General features: G+C 41.8%; 1 protein-coding gene across 2 annotated transcripts in view; it reads left to right on the forward strand.

The window, feature by feature from the left end:
• PTCH1 (patched 1) overlaps positions 1-5,751 on the forward strand; it is a 73,424-nt gene extending 67,673 nt beyond the window's left edge. For both annotated transcript variants that reach the window (XM_014869153.2, XM_014869152.2), the window contains exons 23-24: positions 580-1,090; positions 2,572-5,751. In XM_014869153.2, coding sequence (XP_014724639.2) covers positions 580-1,089 — 510 coding nt within the window. In that variant the 3' untranslated portion in view covers position 1,090; positions 2,572-5,751. The remainder of the gene's footprint in view (positions 1-579; positions 1,091-2,571) is intronic.
• Positions 5,752-16,811: the final 11,060 nt, after the last annotated feature.

Below are 16,811 nucleotides of genomic sequence, written 5' to 3' on the forward strand. Positions count from 1 at the left end.
TAATTGCGATTTCAAAGGAAAGTGAAAAAGCTCTGTCTCCTACCCCTGCTGATGTTGCATGCTGAGCTGCAATGCGGATCTGGTTTTGTTCAGCAGAGGCCTAGAAATAGGTACAAGCACAGCCACATTTGAAGTTGGTCACGGTTTATTGACTGATGTAGCTGCTGTGCTTCACGCTCTTTATGGAAATCAGAAAACAGATTCCTACAGTCTATACAAACTACCCTACTAACATCCTGTGTATGTTCCCTGCATGGAATAGCCTTTTCCAAATGCCTGCAATTCTGCTTGTTGAGTTAAGATCAAGTGCTTGTCACCCATTCCCCTGAAAAGATGGACCAGCATGTAGGAAGCTTACAATAATGTTTTCAGCTGTCATCCTGTGTTTTTCCTGAAGATATGCTTTCCAGGTTTTAATAACTTCAGACAAAAACCATGGAAAAGTCAATTATCAGATTCCACAACATCCCCTTTGTAGAGTCAGAACATTATTATAATTATTCTCAGCATAAAAAACGAGCAAGCGTAGTGTTTGTTTGCTTTGCTTTGTCAGAGGGTAACGGTGCGTGTCTCTCTCAGGTGGTTCAGCCGGAAGCAAGGCATCAGCCGAATCCTGATCCCAGCACGCAGCAGCCCTGGCATCAGGGCAGACAGCCCAAAAGGGCAGCGAGGGAAGGGCCGCGACCACCTCCTTACCGCCCTCGCAGGGACGCTTTTGAGATTTCCACCGAAGGGCACTCGGGACCCGGCAGCAGGGAGCGCTTGGGCCACAAGGCCCGCTCGCACAGCGGGAGGAGCCCGGCGTTCGGCGCGGCGGGCGCCGCGGGCGCGGCCTACTGCCAGCCCATCACTACCGTGACTGCCTCGGCCTCCGTCACCGTGGCCGTGCACCCCGCCCTGCACGGCCACGGCTCCCGCGGAGCGACCTGCCCGGCCTACGACGGACACCAGGGAGCTGGCCATGCGCCGTTCGAGGACCCCCATGTGCCTTTCAATGTGCGGTGTGAAAGAAGAAATTCTAAAGTAGAAGTTATAGAACTGCAAGATGTTGAATGTGAGGAAAGGATACCTGGCAACAGCTCACAATAAGGTACGTCTGCCCCATGTAACTGCGAGCTTTGGCTTGTGTCAGGCTTGTGTCAGATCACGGTGTGATCAAAAGAACGAGGAAAAATAAAGTTTCTCAGCGATACCTTTTCATAGATCACAGTACTTACAGGTCACAATGACCACCTTAAATCTGCTAACTAGAATATTGTACATTTTGCATAGACATGAGGTTGGCTAAGATAGTGCTCTCCAGCACTGGGAAGTCATAGTGCTTTCAGGTAAGAGCTACTTCATAGTACCTTGCAAAATGGATAAGTACATCATGCAATGCCAGTTTACCAAATGGGGAAAATAAAGCAGAGATGCTGTATAACATCATCAGAGCTGTGTGGCTGCACTTACCATTGTGTAAATCCTGTGTTCTCATCCCTGAGTCATGCATGCTCTGAAACGTTATATAAAATGAGTATGAAATTGCCAGATACTTTAGGATTGTCATCTCTTGAATAAAATAGTTTGTGAAAGAATTTAAAGTCCGTAATGAGGACTGAATCCCTCTGGAAGATGAGCCAAGTGCGAAGTGGGAAGTCCTACCATGCCGAGTGCACTGCTGTTCAGCCAGGTGTCCCCTGCTCTTTGGGGGAGCTTTCAGAGACTTGCCCAGTGACCTCCTACACTGGAGGTGTCTGAGCCGACCTCTGCCTTGCTAGGGGCAGCTGCAGTGGCTATTGCAGGTTTGCACAGGATAGAGCTGCCCATTGAGTTCTTACACTGAAACTTCTTGGGCCTCTTACCTGAAAAACTGTTTCTTACTATTTTTACAATGTTCTTCTCTTGCAGGGGAAAAAGAAGGTGTTAGAATAGTAACTTATCTGTGGATTCCTGTTTTTTCTCTTTCCTTGTCTGAACTTTTCAGTGACAGACACCAGTTTGAGCAGAGCAAGTAGTTTTATTTTGATTCTAGAGTATTTTGCACATACGCATGCATGCATGCATGTGTATGCACACACACAGAGTTTTGATGGAAATTTTTATGATAATTCAAAATGAAACCACTTTCTGAATTATAAAATGTCTCTCCAGACATCCCAAAGCATAAATAGACCTGAATGCCTTTAGCCTTGCGATCTAGAAATATGACAAATAATAATATCCACAGAACAAGGAAATACTTGGGCTTAGCTTTTTCAAGATGAAGTGCATGGTAATATGAGACTCTTAAATAAGCTCAGCATTCAGTGTAGCATACTTCTCCTTCAGTTGTTCGTGGGTTTTGACTGAATTTGTCACAGGTATCTAAAACTGAGAACTTAGAAATTAAAGCAGCTACATTTTTTTAATCGGCATCAGTATATTTCTTCACCAGGAAATTAATGACTGAGATGAAAGCAGAGCCAGCATTTCCTGACTGCTAACTCTAACCACAAGAACCATGAAATGAGTTGGCTTAGTTTGATTTGTTTGTTTATCTTGAATTTTAGTGAATGTTTGCTTTTTTTTTTTCTCTCCTTGTTTATACAGGGTAATAACTGAAGCAAAGAAGAGGCCAAAGATGGAAAACTGTATTCCAGAACTGCTTAAAGAGAACTGCTTAAAGTTGTAGAAAAGGACATGCTGCATCGGGACAACAGTTCACTGTTACTGTAACCTATTTGTATTATTTTGTTAAATATTTCTTTTAAGTATTTAAAAGATGTACACATATGTAATATACAAAAGAACGATGTAAAGTAGTATAATCTGGAGTAATTTGCCTTTGGGCAATAGAATGGGGACAAATATTGTGTGCTCTTTGTACTTTTTGTACATTGATATCTGTGCCACAACTAAGCTTAATCTAGTTCTAAATTTCAGCATAAGTTGCTGCTGCTTAAATATTTTATAATTTACTTGTATAATTCTATGCAAATATTGCTTATGTAATAGGATTTTTTAAAGGTACATGTCTGTTTAAAATATTTTAAATTTGCATATCACAACCCTGTGGTAGTATGAAATGTTACTGTTAACTTTCAAACACGCTATGCGTGGTAATTTTTAAAATAAGCAAATATGAAGAAAAGCAAGTTTATCTGGGAGGCTTAAATAGACTTGGGTATGTGCAGGTTTTGTTTTGCTGTATGTGTCCCAGAGTGCATCTGGACATATGCATGCTTTTGTGTGTATGTTCTTGGTGTACTGTAGTTTCTCTTTTACTGTATGTTAACACATGGTGGGCTTACAAACCCACCAATGCTGATGTGAGTCTGGCTTTCCCTGTCAGTAGGCACTAGTGAAAACTCTGTTGTTTACCAATATATACAATTATAGACTGCCATCATCAAAGGCCCAACTAAAATACTAGAGAAGACAGGGAGTTGAGGTTTGGAACTACATTTCAGTTCCCAAACCGTTAATGACTTGTTATGCATGACTTTGGTCAAGTCACTTAACTGCCCCATGCCTCAATTTCTCATTCTGTAAAATGGTTATAATAACACTTACCTACCTCCCAGGAATGTTGTGAGGCTTAATTACTGTTCATGTAGTACTTTGATAATTTTTTTTTCCCTCGCAAAATGTGCCAGGTAAGTGCAAGCACTACAACCATTATTTTTTCACTTCCAAAGGTGCTGGATATTGAGAGGTGCTGGTGGTTATAGAAATACAATGAGCATCTGCCTGATTTTGATACTGTTAATTGTGATTGGCATTAAAGCTGGATAATGTATTGTTTTTTGGTGAGACACAGCTTAGCTGGGTCATTACACCATTGAAAGCAGTATCTTTGGTCACCTTATTTTCATGGCAGGAAGGAGATAATTATAAGTGATAAAAACCAAGTGGAAGGATTAAAAAAAAGGTATTTTCACTTTTAATGTAAATGGCTTTCTTCTGGGCCAGGACGGTAATGACACTTAAGGCCTGGGTAGTTCTTTTCTCTGTTGTTTGTGTTTTCCCATGCTGCATTGGCACTTTTAATTAAAACAGCTAAACTGGGATCTCTTTGCGAAACTAATTTAGCTTTTTGTACTATTATTTTTAAACTAAAAGGGGATTACTGCAGGTGAAGGGTCTGGAAAAACACTAAAATCCGTATTCCAGTTGGAAATATACCCTAGGAACAAAGAACCTTAATTTAAAATAATGCAACACAAGTTTTCAATATCTCTGTCTTCTTTTTTTTTTATCTTATTTCTGCCTTTCACCAAGCTGTTTTTTAGAGCAGGTAGATGTTCAGTTTTGTATTCAGAGCCAAACACAACCAATATTCAGTTTCTAAACACAGCAGTGGTGGGGCTTTTCTTTATTTATACCTGAACAGCAGTGGCCAATTCTTTGATGGGAAGGTGTTTTTCTCCAGTGGCTTCAGGGAGTCTATCTTTGCCCACAGACCTTGCCAGCAAAACAAATGGGGATAATTAGAATGCACAAATTTCCATGCCTTTTTTGCTCACTTGAAAACACTTTGATATGAGGCACTTGTTTACAGATCTCCAATGTGAACGCTCGAAGAGCAGGTAGCAAGAGCCTGGTGTCATTCTGGTGATACATAAGCTACTGTTTCAGTGCACACCGAGGGTTAATGTCATAACTGCCTACTGGTCCAGTTCACTGTCTAACATGAAAACTCTTGATGACAAAAAGACGAGGGGCCCCAATTTAGCACTAGCAGCATAGTGACCTCAGATCATACAAACTCTGCAACAAAACTGTATGATACTAATCGGAAGCTGCCTTCAGCCACCACGCTTATGTGTCAGTGGTTGGCAGGGCTCCACTGACACCACTCTGTGCCGCAGGCTGCCTTGCTTCCTGCTCTTCCTTCAGGGGGAAGGGGCCCAGGGCAAGCTGCAGTGTCTCCCACCTGCCCCTGCCCAGGTCTTCCTGCGTGCTTGTGTGTGGGTGAGCTGTCTGCTGCTTCGTGCACAATGTAGACCTTCTTCTTCGATAGTCACATTGGCAAGGGGAGAATTCAGTGGCTGGCAACATTTATTTTGTTTTGGTTTTGTTTCTTAACTTTTTTAATCATGGGTGATATTTATATTTTTGTATCATAAGAATGTTTTTCTTACAGTATTTGTCATGCCAGTTTATAACAAACAAAATGCAGGGATTTTATTTCTATTGGAAACACTATTACAGTTATGTTTTTACTGTTTAATGGATTTTTATTTGTATAGAGTGCTTACTAATGTTAAATAGGAAAGAGTATATAACATTTACATTATGGACTTGTTGTAGCTTTTAGTGTAAGGAGTTAAAAGGAAAAAAAATATTCAAACTGGGTCTCATTGCCTGCCTGTTTGGTAGGAGTGGGTTTGTGTCATTTCAGTTACAAAGATAAAATTATGCCATATAATTTATTTATATGAAAATTTATTTTTGTAGTGTACATAGTAGTCATCAAGTCTTTCAACAGAAGTATATTTTTAAAGAGTTTATATGTAATGATGATACCATTATGTTTTGGAACACTGCTGAGATACAATTACAGTGCACACTTTTCCTTGTAAACCCCCTGGAGAAAAGAAAGTGTTTAACAGTGTTAAGAGAGAGAGTGTGAATATTCATACAATTCTGAACTGTGTTTTAGTTACCATTTGTGATCTAGTGTGGTTCTCATTTTAAGCTTTGAATGGAAATTGTACAAACTCTCTAAATATTAATGTTCAAACACTGATAGAAATTCTAACATGAATAAAAAAATATTATAACTTACTGGTTGTGGATTTGGTTGTTTATGGAATGCTTCTTTATTTAATGCTGGTTATCTCTGCAGGTGCAACCATGCAATCATTCTGATTTGAAGCATGAATCTGAGATCTTTCAGTATTTGAGATGTATGGGATACTCAGATTTGACCATTTTGGAGCAGGAGCACTTTATTGCCCTGTCTAAAGGGTAGCACGCTGGTCCTTGTCTGTAGGTTCTGTTACCTTTGTTGCAGGTCGGGGGATAGGTTTAGGACTGGGCTATACATGTCATTCTCACTCTGAATGAAACAATTTGTGTAGACTTCAAACTGTTGCCTAAAGCACTTTATATAAAGACTATTTCTTCTTAGGTGTGGGAGGAAATTCTTTGTCTTTTTCCCATCTCTGTGGTTGCTCCCTAAATTGGATAACAGAATCAGTCTGGTATTTCCACTTTGTGGACGAAAAAATCAATTTGTTCTGAGTTCTGAAAACTACAGCCCTCCATAAGAAGGGACACTCATGACAAAATTCCCTCCGGGAAGCATGCTACTGCTTGCCAGCCAGGGTGAAGGTCCCTGTGCCCCATGTGAGCCCCACTTGGCAAGGAGGAGAAGCTACAGTGGGCAGCCGAGAACAGTGGAAGCAGCAACATCTGTCTGAAGTCATTTGCATTGAAAACCGCAGCGTGTTTTCTCCTGTGCAGATACTCTGCTGAGCATCCTTCAAAGTGCCACAGAGCCAGCAGTCCTTTCCTTTATCCTATTACCCCTAGGCGATTTTTTTTACATGAGTCTTCTAAACTTCTCATAAGGAAAAAGCCCAAGCATGTGTTGAGATAATTTATAATTCAGCTTTTACTTTCCATGGTCATGAGGAAATATAAACACAATTTTCTCTTTTATGTTTTCTAGAAATTTAACCACAAAAGAGAAAAGCAGAGTTAAAGGACTTGAACTGCAAAACTTCAACACATGTTTTTGCTACTCAAAATACTCTCCCTCACACCCTCAGGATTAACCAGCCTGAGTCAGGTTGCAGATTTGGCTTTTGTAGATACAGCCCATGAGAATAGTGCTCACTTAGGCCTTGCTTTAGCTCAACTCACTCACTTCATCTTTTATGTCCCAGCCATCCATGGGAGCAGCTCCATTCACACAGCTGGAAACCACGTAAATAAATCAATATATTCTGTCCATCAGAACACAGGATTTTTTTCTTTAAGCATTCTGTTTTGCATCAACAATAGCTATTTACATGATATTACTTGTCATGTTTAGGTTTCTTATCATTTTGCTGCCAGTCTGATTAACCCTAGGTAAGAACTTGATCTGATTTTTGCCAGAGATTGGCCATATTTATTCAGGCCTTAAGGAAACATATGGCCAAATTTTTGTTGGCATAATGCATGTACTTAACAGCTTCAGGAATGCTGCATGCTGCTAAACTGCAGCGGCACTGACGTATGAACAGGTGTTTCATTTTTGTTAACTTTTCCTCCCAATGAGCATTTGAGACACTGCCTGTTTTTATCTGAATATACCATTGCCAAACTGTAATTATTTTTAATGTCTGCTTCAAGCAATGAGAACAATTACTACTTTCCAACTCCATTTAATCATTCTTGTCTTCTTTATTGCAAACATGTTGAATCTTACTGCTAGAACAGGGTGCATGCCAGGAAACTGCACTACCTAGGTTGAAAGGCTTGAAAAGTACACACCCAGTTTAACTTTCTCCAGTTAATTTCAGCTAATTAAGCACAAAAATGAAGCAGTACTCTGCTCTGACAAAAAAAAAAATAAAAAAATAAATATATTTTTTGGCATATTTGATACTGCAGAAGTAATTTTGCCCCTACAGACACTATGTAGGCAAAAGAAATCTCTGGCTCAATACTTGGTTGTTTGCAGTGTCATCTGGGCTTCTTACCACCCTACCACAATTTTCCTTATGAACATTTCTACGCTCATTTTAATAGCTGTAACCAGACGTGCCACTAGTGTTTCAGCTGCCACAGCAGTTACACCTGCTTGCCATTGGTGCAAGGTAAGGCTGCAGTGGAGAAGATTGTATTTAGGGTTAATGATGCACAGAACACAAGGTAGCTTGTGTTTTAGTCTGTTTTGCTAGTCCAGGCATTCTCACAGGCCCTTCTCCAGGCTTAACTCAAGCTGCCAGTTCAGAGTTTCTGCATCTGTGAGTCACCCAGGTGGATTAGGATGTCACGTATGCACACTGAATACAAACTTTTGCACAATGGAGCACAAAATATGTGGTTTTTCTGTCCGGTCTTTCCATCCCTTGAGCTCAAATCTTTGCAGTGGATCCATCTTTGCAGGTTCCTAGCCTAACACACCAAAGCCTCATGAAACCTGCAGGGAAGCAAGGCCATCATCCACAGAAAACTGACAAGGGGGGAGATTGGAAGCTGGAGGTTGAAAACTACTTCCCAGGCAAGGAAGGTCACTGCCTCGGTTGAGGAGGGGCTAGACTTCACTTATGGGTGTGTGAAAGAGGTGGATTTCCCCATATGTTGAGGGAGGAAAGACAACTGAAATATTTGAAAAGTGATTTATGAGAGAAATGAGAGACTCTGGGTGCTCTGGAAGAGAGAGATCTCCAGCGTTTGATTTAGGAGACCCCAAATGATATTACAAATTTATTTCAACACTTAGGTAAAAGTGATTTTACTGCTCCAGGTTGAGTCAAGGTTAGGTCCCATGGATTTTTTCATCTGAAGTTTGTCTTGGGGAAAAGATTTGTAGGAAGGCATGTCTACCTGGCCCTTTGAAAGAGAGAAGGGAAAAAGCGTTTAACAGGAATTACTTGGTAACTAAGAGGAATTACACTATGGTACTTCTTTTTTTCCAGATTTTGAAAATTCAATGAAGGGAAATCTTTGCTCTTTCTCTACTTGGTGGCAGATGTTGTGTCTTGTCTGGAAGACAAGAGGTTGCACCCCTATGGTCTGTCAGATCTTAGCAGGGTATGTAAGTGGGGAGCTTCCTTTAGGAGAGCCTGCCATCATATAGTGCTGCTCCTGCACTAAGCTGCCCTTGCTGACAGTATGTATGACTCTGGAAGCCATGAAACATGGGTGACAAATAGCCCTTGAGAAGTCTGAATTTAAACTAATAATCTTGAAGTTAAAATGCCAATTTACTGTTTCCTAGTTACCAAACATGAACTAGTTACCAAATTATGAACCAAATATAATTAGAGTTTACCTGTGAGACAAACAGGTTATTACTTCTCATTAAACATCCAGATTTTTTCAGCAATTTAATAAGGTAAAATATTTGACTGCCTTATTTCAGTATAATATTGAGGGTAAATAGGAAACTCACAACTTTCATCTCAGATAACTAGTATTTGTAGTAAGAGATTTCAAACCTTCTTTCAGGATTACGCAACCATTTTAAGTAGGTTATTCATTTTAACTTGAGAGTATTTACTTTGCCAGCCAATATAATATGCTTCTGTATCATCTTGCAGCATTTTAGAAGACTAACAGGTAAAGCATTAAATGAATGTAAGGGCAGGTATCACATTTAGGTAGGTACAGTATCATACACCTTGGTGTAGCACATCCAGTTGGTGGCCCTGTCACTAGTGAGGTTCCCCAGGGATCAATGTTGTCCTGTTTAGCACCTTTATTAATGAACTGGATGAGAGGATCAAGTGCCCCCTGAGTCAGTTCCCAGGTGACAAGTTGGGTGGGCGTGTCAGTCTGCTGGTGGGTCAGAAGGCTCTGCAAAGGGATCTGGACACACTAAGGCCAATTGCATGAGGTTCAACAAAGCAAAGTGCTGGGTCCTGCACTTCAGCCTCAACTCCATGCAGTGCTGGAAAGCTGCCAGTGGAAAAGACCTGGGGGTATCAAACATGATCTAGCAATGTACCCAGGTGGCCAAGAAGGCCAATGGCATCCTGAACTGTACCAGCAATAGTGTGGCCAGCTGGACCAGGGCAGTGACTTCGCCCTGTACTCAGCAGTGATAAGACTGTGCCTCGAGTGCTGTGTTCAGTTCTGTGCCCATCACTGTAAGAAGGACATTGAGTGTATCCAGAGAGGGGCAACAGAGCTAGTGAAGGGTCTGGAGCACAAGTCCTGTGAGGAGAGGCTGAGGGAGCTTGGGCTGCTTAGCCTGGAATAAAAGAAGCTCAAGAAGAGACCTTACTGCTCTCCACAATAGCCTGAAAGGATGGTGGGTGAGATTCCTCCTCTTCTCCCAGGCAGAAAGTGACAGGACAAGAGAAAACAGCCTCAAGCTGTGAGAGGGGAGGTTCAGGTTGTACATCAGGAAAAATTTCTTCATGGTTGTTAAACCTTGGAATGAACTGTCCAGGAAGGTGGTGCACAATAAATGACTGGACGTGGCACTCAGTGCTATGATCTAGCTGACAATGCTGATCAGTCAAAGGTTGGACTCAGTTATCTCCGAGTCTCTTTCAGCCTAGGTGATCTGATGATTCTGTGACTCTTTGTTCAGCTCCCCAGTGTCCCCTACCACCACTCCACCATCAGCTCTCTGCAGGATGTCCACCAGCACAATTTGCTGTGAGCACACCTCACAGAAAAGCTCTTTTCCTCTGTGCTCCCCAGAGCTCCTCACCTTCCTCTGACACAAGTCAGCCAAGCTGATCATACAAAATGAGCAGAGGAACAGAGGGCAGCTGCTGGGTTTGGCATCAGGAGTTGCCAAAAGCCACAAAGGAAGGCCCAGCTCCCCATGCCAAGGCCAGAGGTAATTCCAGGTGGCCCCAGGCACACAGGTGGGAGAAGCAGAACATGGTGAGGCTCTGAGGGCAGGTAGAAAGCTGCAAAGGATGGCCAGGCACCACCGGGGCTGCACAGAGGGACAGCGGTCTGTCCTGGGGGGACATTGGCTGCAATGAATGGGATATTTCTGGAGATCTCACAATATAGAAGGTTCAGACCTGACAGTTAGAAGAATTTCTTTCCTTGAATGGGTAGCCAAAAAATGGCACAGGATTCCTAGAGAGGTTATCAATGCCCCGTGCCTGTCAGTGACTTAAAAAGACGCCCATAATGATAGGATTTAACTTTCCTGTACAGCTGTGTCAGGCAGTCGGGACTAGATGATCATTGTAGTTCCCTGCCAACTGAAAACAGTCTATCGTATTCTATTCTGTTCTAGGCTGTGCCATACTATGTTATTCTGAACATTTGAACATTTCATTATTTAAGTAAGTATACATGAAGCATGGAAATTCCTGAAAAACCGGATGGGAATAAGGCATTTAAGATCTTCAAGAAAATACAGCTTTTAAATTGTCATCAATGGAATTACTCATAGGTAAACATGCAAATCTAACTCTGTATTAATCTTTAATGGTTTGGTACAGAGTAGAGTGAAAAGTGTGATCCTGGTTAGGCCGTTCATGCTCTTCCTTTAATCCACAGTATATAACTTGGACACTATGGGTCACCCCTATGGAGGTGTCCTCTGCTGTATTTGAGGTACAGAGATTTCTGACTGCTGAGGCTTCAGCTCACTCTTAAGCTAGTTGCATGTAGCTGAGAATGAAATATAAAAAAATGCAGGTTTTTTCTTTAGAGTGTAATTGTAATTTAGTCAGTGGTAGTCTGGGACTTCATGAAGGGATTCACATAGTTCAGGAGCCTTTTTGATCTGCAAAAGTAGAAAGTTGCAAAAGGAGAAACAACAAGCAGCTGATTTTGTTTGTGGAAGGGACCTGTCTCACACTCACCTGAGATGTGCAGAAGAGCTATGCTGGGATAGCCTTGTGAACCATAAATCTAGGCTATCCCAGGTCACTGCCATTACAACCAGTCTTTCTCTCATTATTGTTGTATCTTATAATTGTGCTCTGGTTTTGCCATTCTGTATTAATTTATCACCTTTGAATCTTCCTTCTATTTAAATCTTAGAAAACCTTTTAAGCCAAGGAAATTACTCCACCATTACCTCTGTGGAACCAGATCTGTGTAGGGCAATAGTTGAGGTGAGGTTCCTTTCAAGTTTAATATTATTTTACTCACAACTCACAACACCTCTTCTTCTCTTTGGCCTTCCTCTTCCTTGCTTTCCCCCTTGTACATCCTTACAGATGTGTCAGCATGGCATCCAGAATGGCTCATGGTTAGCTAGTGAATGGAGCTCTGCCCACAGATATCTGAGATGCAGTTTGAATTGTTTCAAAAAGCCAATGAAAGGAGCTAATGCAGAAATACAAGATCTCTTGTGCATCAGTAAGATATTACAGTTTTGTTTTGGGGCTGGGCAGGACTGAGGAATCCCAAAATATGGGATTCTGTAAGAAGCTCTGTAAGAAGCCTTCAGAGTATAACTCCTGGGAAATTCTTACCTTCATTTCTTCTGTTTTGTCTACTTTCTGTTTTGTGTATGTTTTACAAATTATTTTATGATTCAGGTTTTACATTAGTGTAATGGAGAGTTTTGAAAGCCGTTTTTGGACATGCTTAGCAGGAAAATTACTAACAAAGAAAGCCCAAGATTCTAATAAAAAGTGACATGGGATCCTTTGGATACTTAAGTCCTTTGTTTCACAATCATGGTAAATAACTAGGACTATTCAAACTAGAAAAATTAAATCAGAAATCAGATGTGAGTGTTGTAACTGATAAAAATACATAAGAAATAAGGAAGTTCGAGTTTTACTGCTAATGAGACTTGTTTCAGCTTGGCAACATGGACCTTGGATATTCTGCATGCAGTATTTCACACAGACACAGTGGTGGTGGTTTATTTGCCTTGGTAGATGCAGGGTAAAGGGATGCTGAAACACAAAGGAGCCAATAGGCTTGTGAGCTATACAGTAGAAAGTAAAGGAAACAGCAGAAAGAGAAATAAAGAGAACTACACCTGAGCCCATGTAGGAGGACTCACAAAAATCTCTTTAAAAGGTGCGTTTGAAGTTTGTGTAAAATGACGAGGGGTGTCATTCTGATGGACAAGGGAGGTTTGGCTGTGCCTGCATGCTGAGCATAAGAGCCCAGTGTTCCTACTCAGAGGTGAGGTGATAACTTGCTTTAGGGGATATTTTTTTATAATGTTGATGCTGGCTTTTTGAGTGTTTTTCTATGCAATGTGTGTGTGTCTATGTGTGTGAGTGTGTATGATGGGAAACACGCGAGTGTGTAGTAAGAACTGTGGTTTCAGTGTATGGAATTTGCTACTGGCAAGTTATTTTAGCATTGAGTCCAAGATAAATACCAGGTAGGCTTATGTTTTTGCATGTGCTTTTTTGTCCTGAAATGTATTAAAATTCTTCCAAAATGCGGGAAGTTGCACCTTGGATTTCACAATTTCCTTGGGGCTGACATTCCCAGTGCATATTGCTTCATTTTCTGATTCTGCTTTAATTTCTGTTGTTTAGCAAAAGGGAACCTTAGAAGAAGAGGCTCCAGACAAGTGTTTATCTTTGGTCTGGGGGCTCACTTCCCTGACTTTCCCTAAAGAATTTTCTTCTGCACTGTTCTACACACCATGGTAGTCTCTAGACCTCCTTTCCACACTCCTGTTGTTTTGATTTATTTCTTTGGAGTACAAATAGGATTAAGCAGAATAGAAGGGTACTGACTTACTGGAAGTGGTCTTTTTTAGCTTCTCTAATGTACATGTAATAGAAGAAACAGGGTTTGAATTGAAGACACTCCACTGTGTCATTTAAAATTATTTTCTCTCAGAGTACTTTCAGGTCCTTGCATGGATGCTTGGAATAACACTTAATTTTTTCCCATTGAAATTGTGTGTCAGACCCAGAAGTGGGCTGTGACCCAGCTGATGCTTTTTTCCAGTTCCAGAGAACACACATGCTCTTAATAAGCACCATATTATTTCTCACATGCCATCTGACAGACTAAGTATGTGAAAAAGCAAAGGCTCTGGAAGCCCTTACGAAGAAACACTGCAGTAAGACTGCTGAGGAAGCCATTGCTTATGGGTCAGCTGGGAGTCTGGTTGTTGTGCTGGCTTTTCCTGGGGTTTTTTGGCTTTTCTGTGGGAATCTGTGATACATGCATGTTGGTGGGTGGTTTTCAATCCCTGAATTCTGGTCATAGAGTTATATAATCATTAAGGTTGGAAAAGACCTCTATGATAATCCAGCCAGTAACCCAGGTCCAACTAGTAACACAGCATTACCATGTTCACCACCATGTCCCCTAGTGCTACATCTACACACCTTTTGAACACTTCCAGGAGTGGTGATGCCACTACCAACAGGGCAGCCTCTTCCAATGCCTGAAAACCCTGTCAATGAAGAAATTTTTCCTCAAATGCAGTCTAAACCTACCCTGGTGCAACTTGAGGCATTTTTCTCTTGTCCCATCTTCTGTTATCTGGGAGAGCAGACCACCCCCCTATTTTGCTACAATGATACAATAATATAACTACCTTTCAGGTAGTTATAAGGGAGCAGTGAGGCCTCCCTCCCATTGCCTTCCTTTACTCCAGGCTAAATAACCCCAGCTCCCTCAGCTGCAACTCGTAGGACCTGTGCTCCAGACCCTTCACCAGCTCCACTGCCCTTCCTCTGGGCTTGCTCCAGAACCTCAATCTTGTTGAATCAAGAGGCCCAGAACTGAATGCAGCATCCAAGGTGTAGCCTCATCAGTGCTGAGTACAGGTGGACAATCACTGCCCCATTCCTGCTGACCACACTATTGCTGATACAGGCCAGGGTGCCACTGACCTTGGCCACACACTGGCTCATGCTCAGCACCCCCAGGCCCTTTTCCTGGGGTAACTTTCCAGCCACTCTTCCCTCAGCCTGTAGTCCTACATGGGGTTGTTGTGGCCAGAGTGCAGGAACTAGCATTTCTCCATGAATCACATACCACTGGCCTCAGCCCATTGATCCAACTTGTCTAGATCCTTCTGCAGAGCCTTCCTACCCTCTGGCAGATCAACACTCCCACCCAGCTTGGTGTCCTCTGGGAACTGACTGTGGGCACTTTATCTCCTCATCCAAATAATTGATACAGATTTTAAATAGGACTTGGACCTGACACTGAGACCTGGGAAGCCCCACTAGCAACTGGACATCAACTGGCTATAATTCCAGTAACCACAGATATTTGGGCCCAGTCATCCAGCCAGTTCTGAATCCAGCCAAGGATACTCTCACTCAGGCCGAGTAGCCAGCTTTTCCAGGAGAATGCTGTGGAAAATGGTGTCAAAGGCTTTATTAAAGTCCATGTAGACAACATCCACAGACTTTCCCTCTTCCATTAAGTTGGTCACCTGGTCATAGAAGGTGATCAGGTTGGTCAAGCAGGAACTGCCTTTCACAAACCCATGCTGGCTGGGTGTGATCCCATGGTTATCTTGCACATATTCTGCCACATAATGGCTCTCAGGATGACTTGCTCCAGAACAGTCCTCAGGTCAGGCTAACAAGTCTGTAGCTCCCTGGATTCTTCTTCTGATGGTAAATGGGTCACATTTGCTATCTTCCAGTCAACTGGATCCATTTACCAGTCAGGATTGCTGGTAAATGATGAAAAGTGGCTCTCTGAGAACTTCCACCAGCATTCTCAGAACCCTCGGGTATATCCTGTTCAGCCCCATAGACCTGTGTCTAAGAGTTGTTTCGGGTTGTTGATAATTTCTTCTTGGGTTATGAGAACTTATTCTGCTCCTGGTCTCTGTCTTTCACCTCAGGGGCTGAATAACCTGAAGGCAACTTAAAGTCTGAGTCAAAGAAGGCATTAAGTACATCAGCCTTTTTTCCTCATCCTTTGTCACTGTGTTTCCCTTTGCATCCAGTTAAGAATGGAGATTCTCCTTAGATCTGCCCTTGTTGCTGATGTATTTGCAGAAGCATTTTTTATTGTCTTTTACAGGATAGACAGATCAGAATATCATTGGTTTTGGCCCTTTTAATTTCCTCACTGCATAACCTCACAACATCCTTCTAGTTCTCCTGAGTCCTCGGTTCCTTCTTCCAGACGTCATAAACTCTCCTTTTCACCCTGAATTCCAGCCAAAGCTCTATGTTCAGCCAAGCTGGTCTTCCCTGGCTGCTTGTCTTTCAGCATATGGGGACAGCTTCTGTGCTTTTAGGATTTTATTCTTAAAGCATCAGGACTGCTGCCCAAGGGAGTCCTTCAACCAACCTCCTAGATAGGCCAAACTCTGTCCCCCAGAAGTCCCAGGCACCAATACTCCTGTCCCCTCCTTATATCTGTGAGAACCAAAAGCTCCATCATTTTGTGATTGTTGTGCCCAAGATGGCCTCTAGTGACCACATCACCCACCAGACCTTTTCTGTTTGCAAGCAGCAGCTGCAGCAGCTGTTGTCCCTATCTGGCTCACACACCAGCTGTGTCAGAAAGTTCTCTGCCAAGCACTCCAGGAACCTCCTAGACTAAGGCATTGTTTGAAGGCAAGACCTTCACAAGGGTAAGTAAAGCACTTGCAGTTCATAGAACCGAGAGGAGTGGTCTTGTGTTAGCAACTGGAGGTTATATTTTCTTATAAACATGCTTCGGTTGACATTTGCCCACTTTGCTATATTTTTTTTCAAAATTTTCAATGACATAAGAAAGCCTCCAAATACAAAAGGGCCTAGTGTTGTTCTGGATCCTTTTCTTCTGAAATTCCACTACAACAAAAGCAGCAACAGAGAAGGATGCATTATATTTTGTTCTCTGTTTTGCCTATGAGTAGAGTTTTCAAGATCAAATCAGTAATTTTCAGTGGGTTTTTCTTTAATAAAAAATGATTTAAAATGCAAATAGGATTTTGTGTTTGGCTGTATATAGAGCATAACCTTACTAAGAATATACAGACAATAAAGATATTATTTAACTTCAGAAATTCTGCTTGCAAATTCATAGATACACATTTATGATCAAAGAACCTTCCTCACCAAGATAGCATCTCAAGTATTTGTTTCTATAAAGTTTTGGTAACAAAACACTCCTTAAAACCAAGCAGGAAAGAGCCACAATAAAAAAAGACTGACACTGTATAACTGAAGCAAGTGAAAAGGGAATCCTGCCTTCCTACAAGTCCCTTCTGGCTTTGGTTTATCCCATGGCCCTCTTCAGGATTATACAATTTTATT

Source organism: Sturnus vulgaris, chromosome Z (genome assembly GCF_052056855.1).
Source record: "Sturnus vulgaris isolate bStuVul1 chromosome Z, bStuVul1.hap1, whole genome shotgun sequence".
In the NCBI taxonomy this organism is placed as follows: Eukaryota; Metazoa; Chordata; class Aves; order Passeriformes; family Sturnidae; genus Sturnus; species Sturnus vulgaris.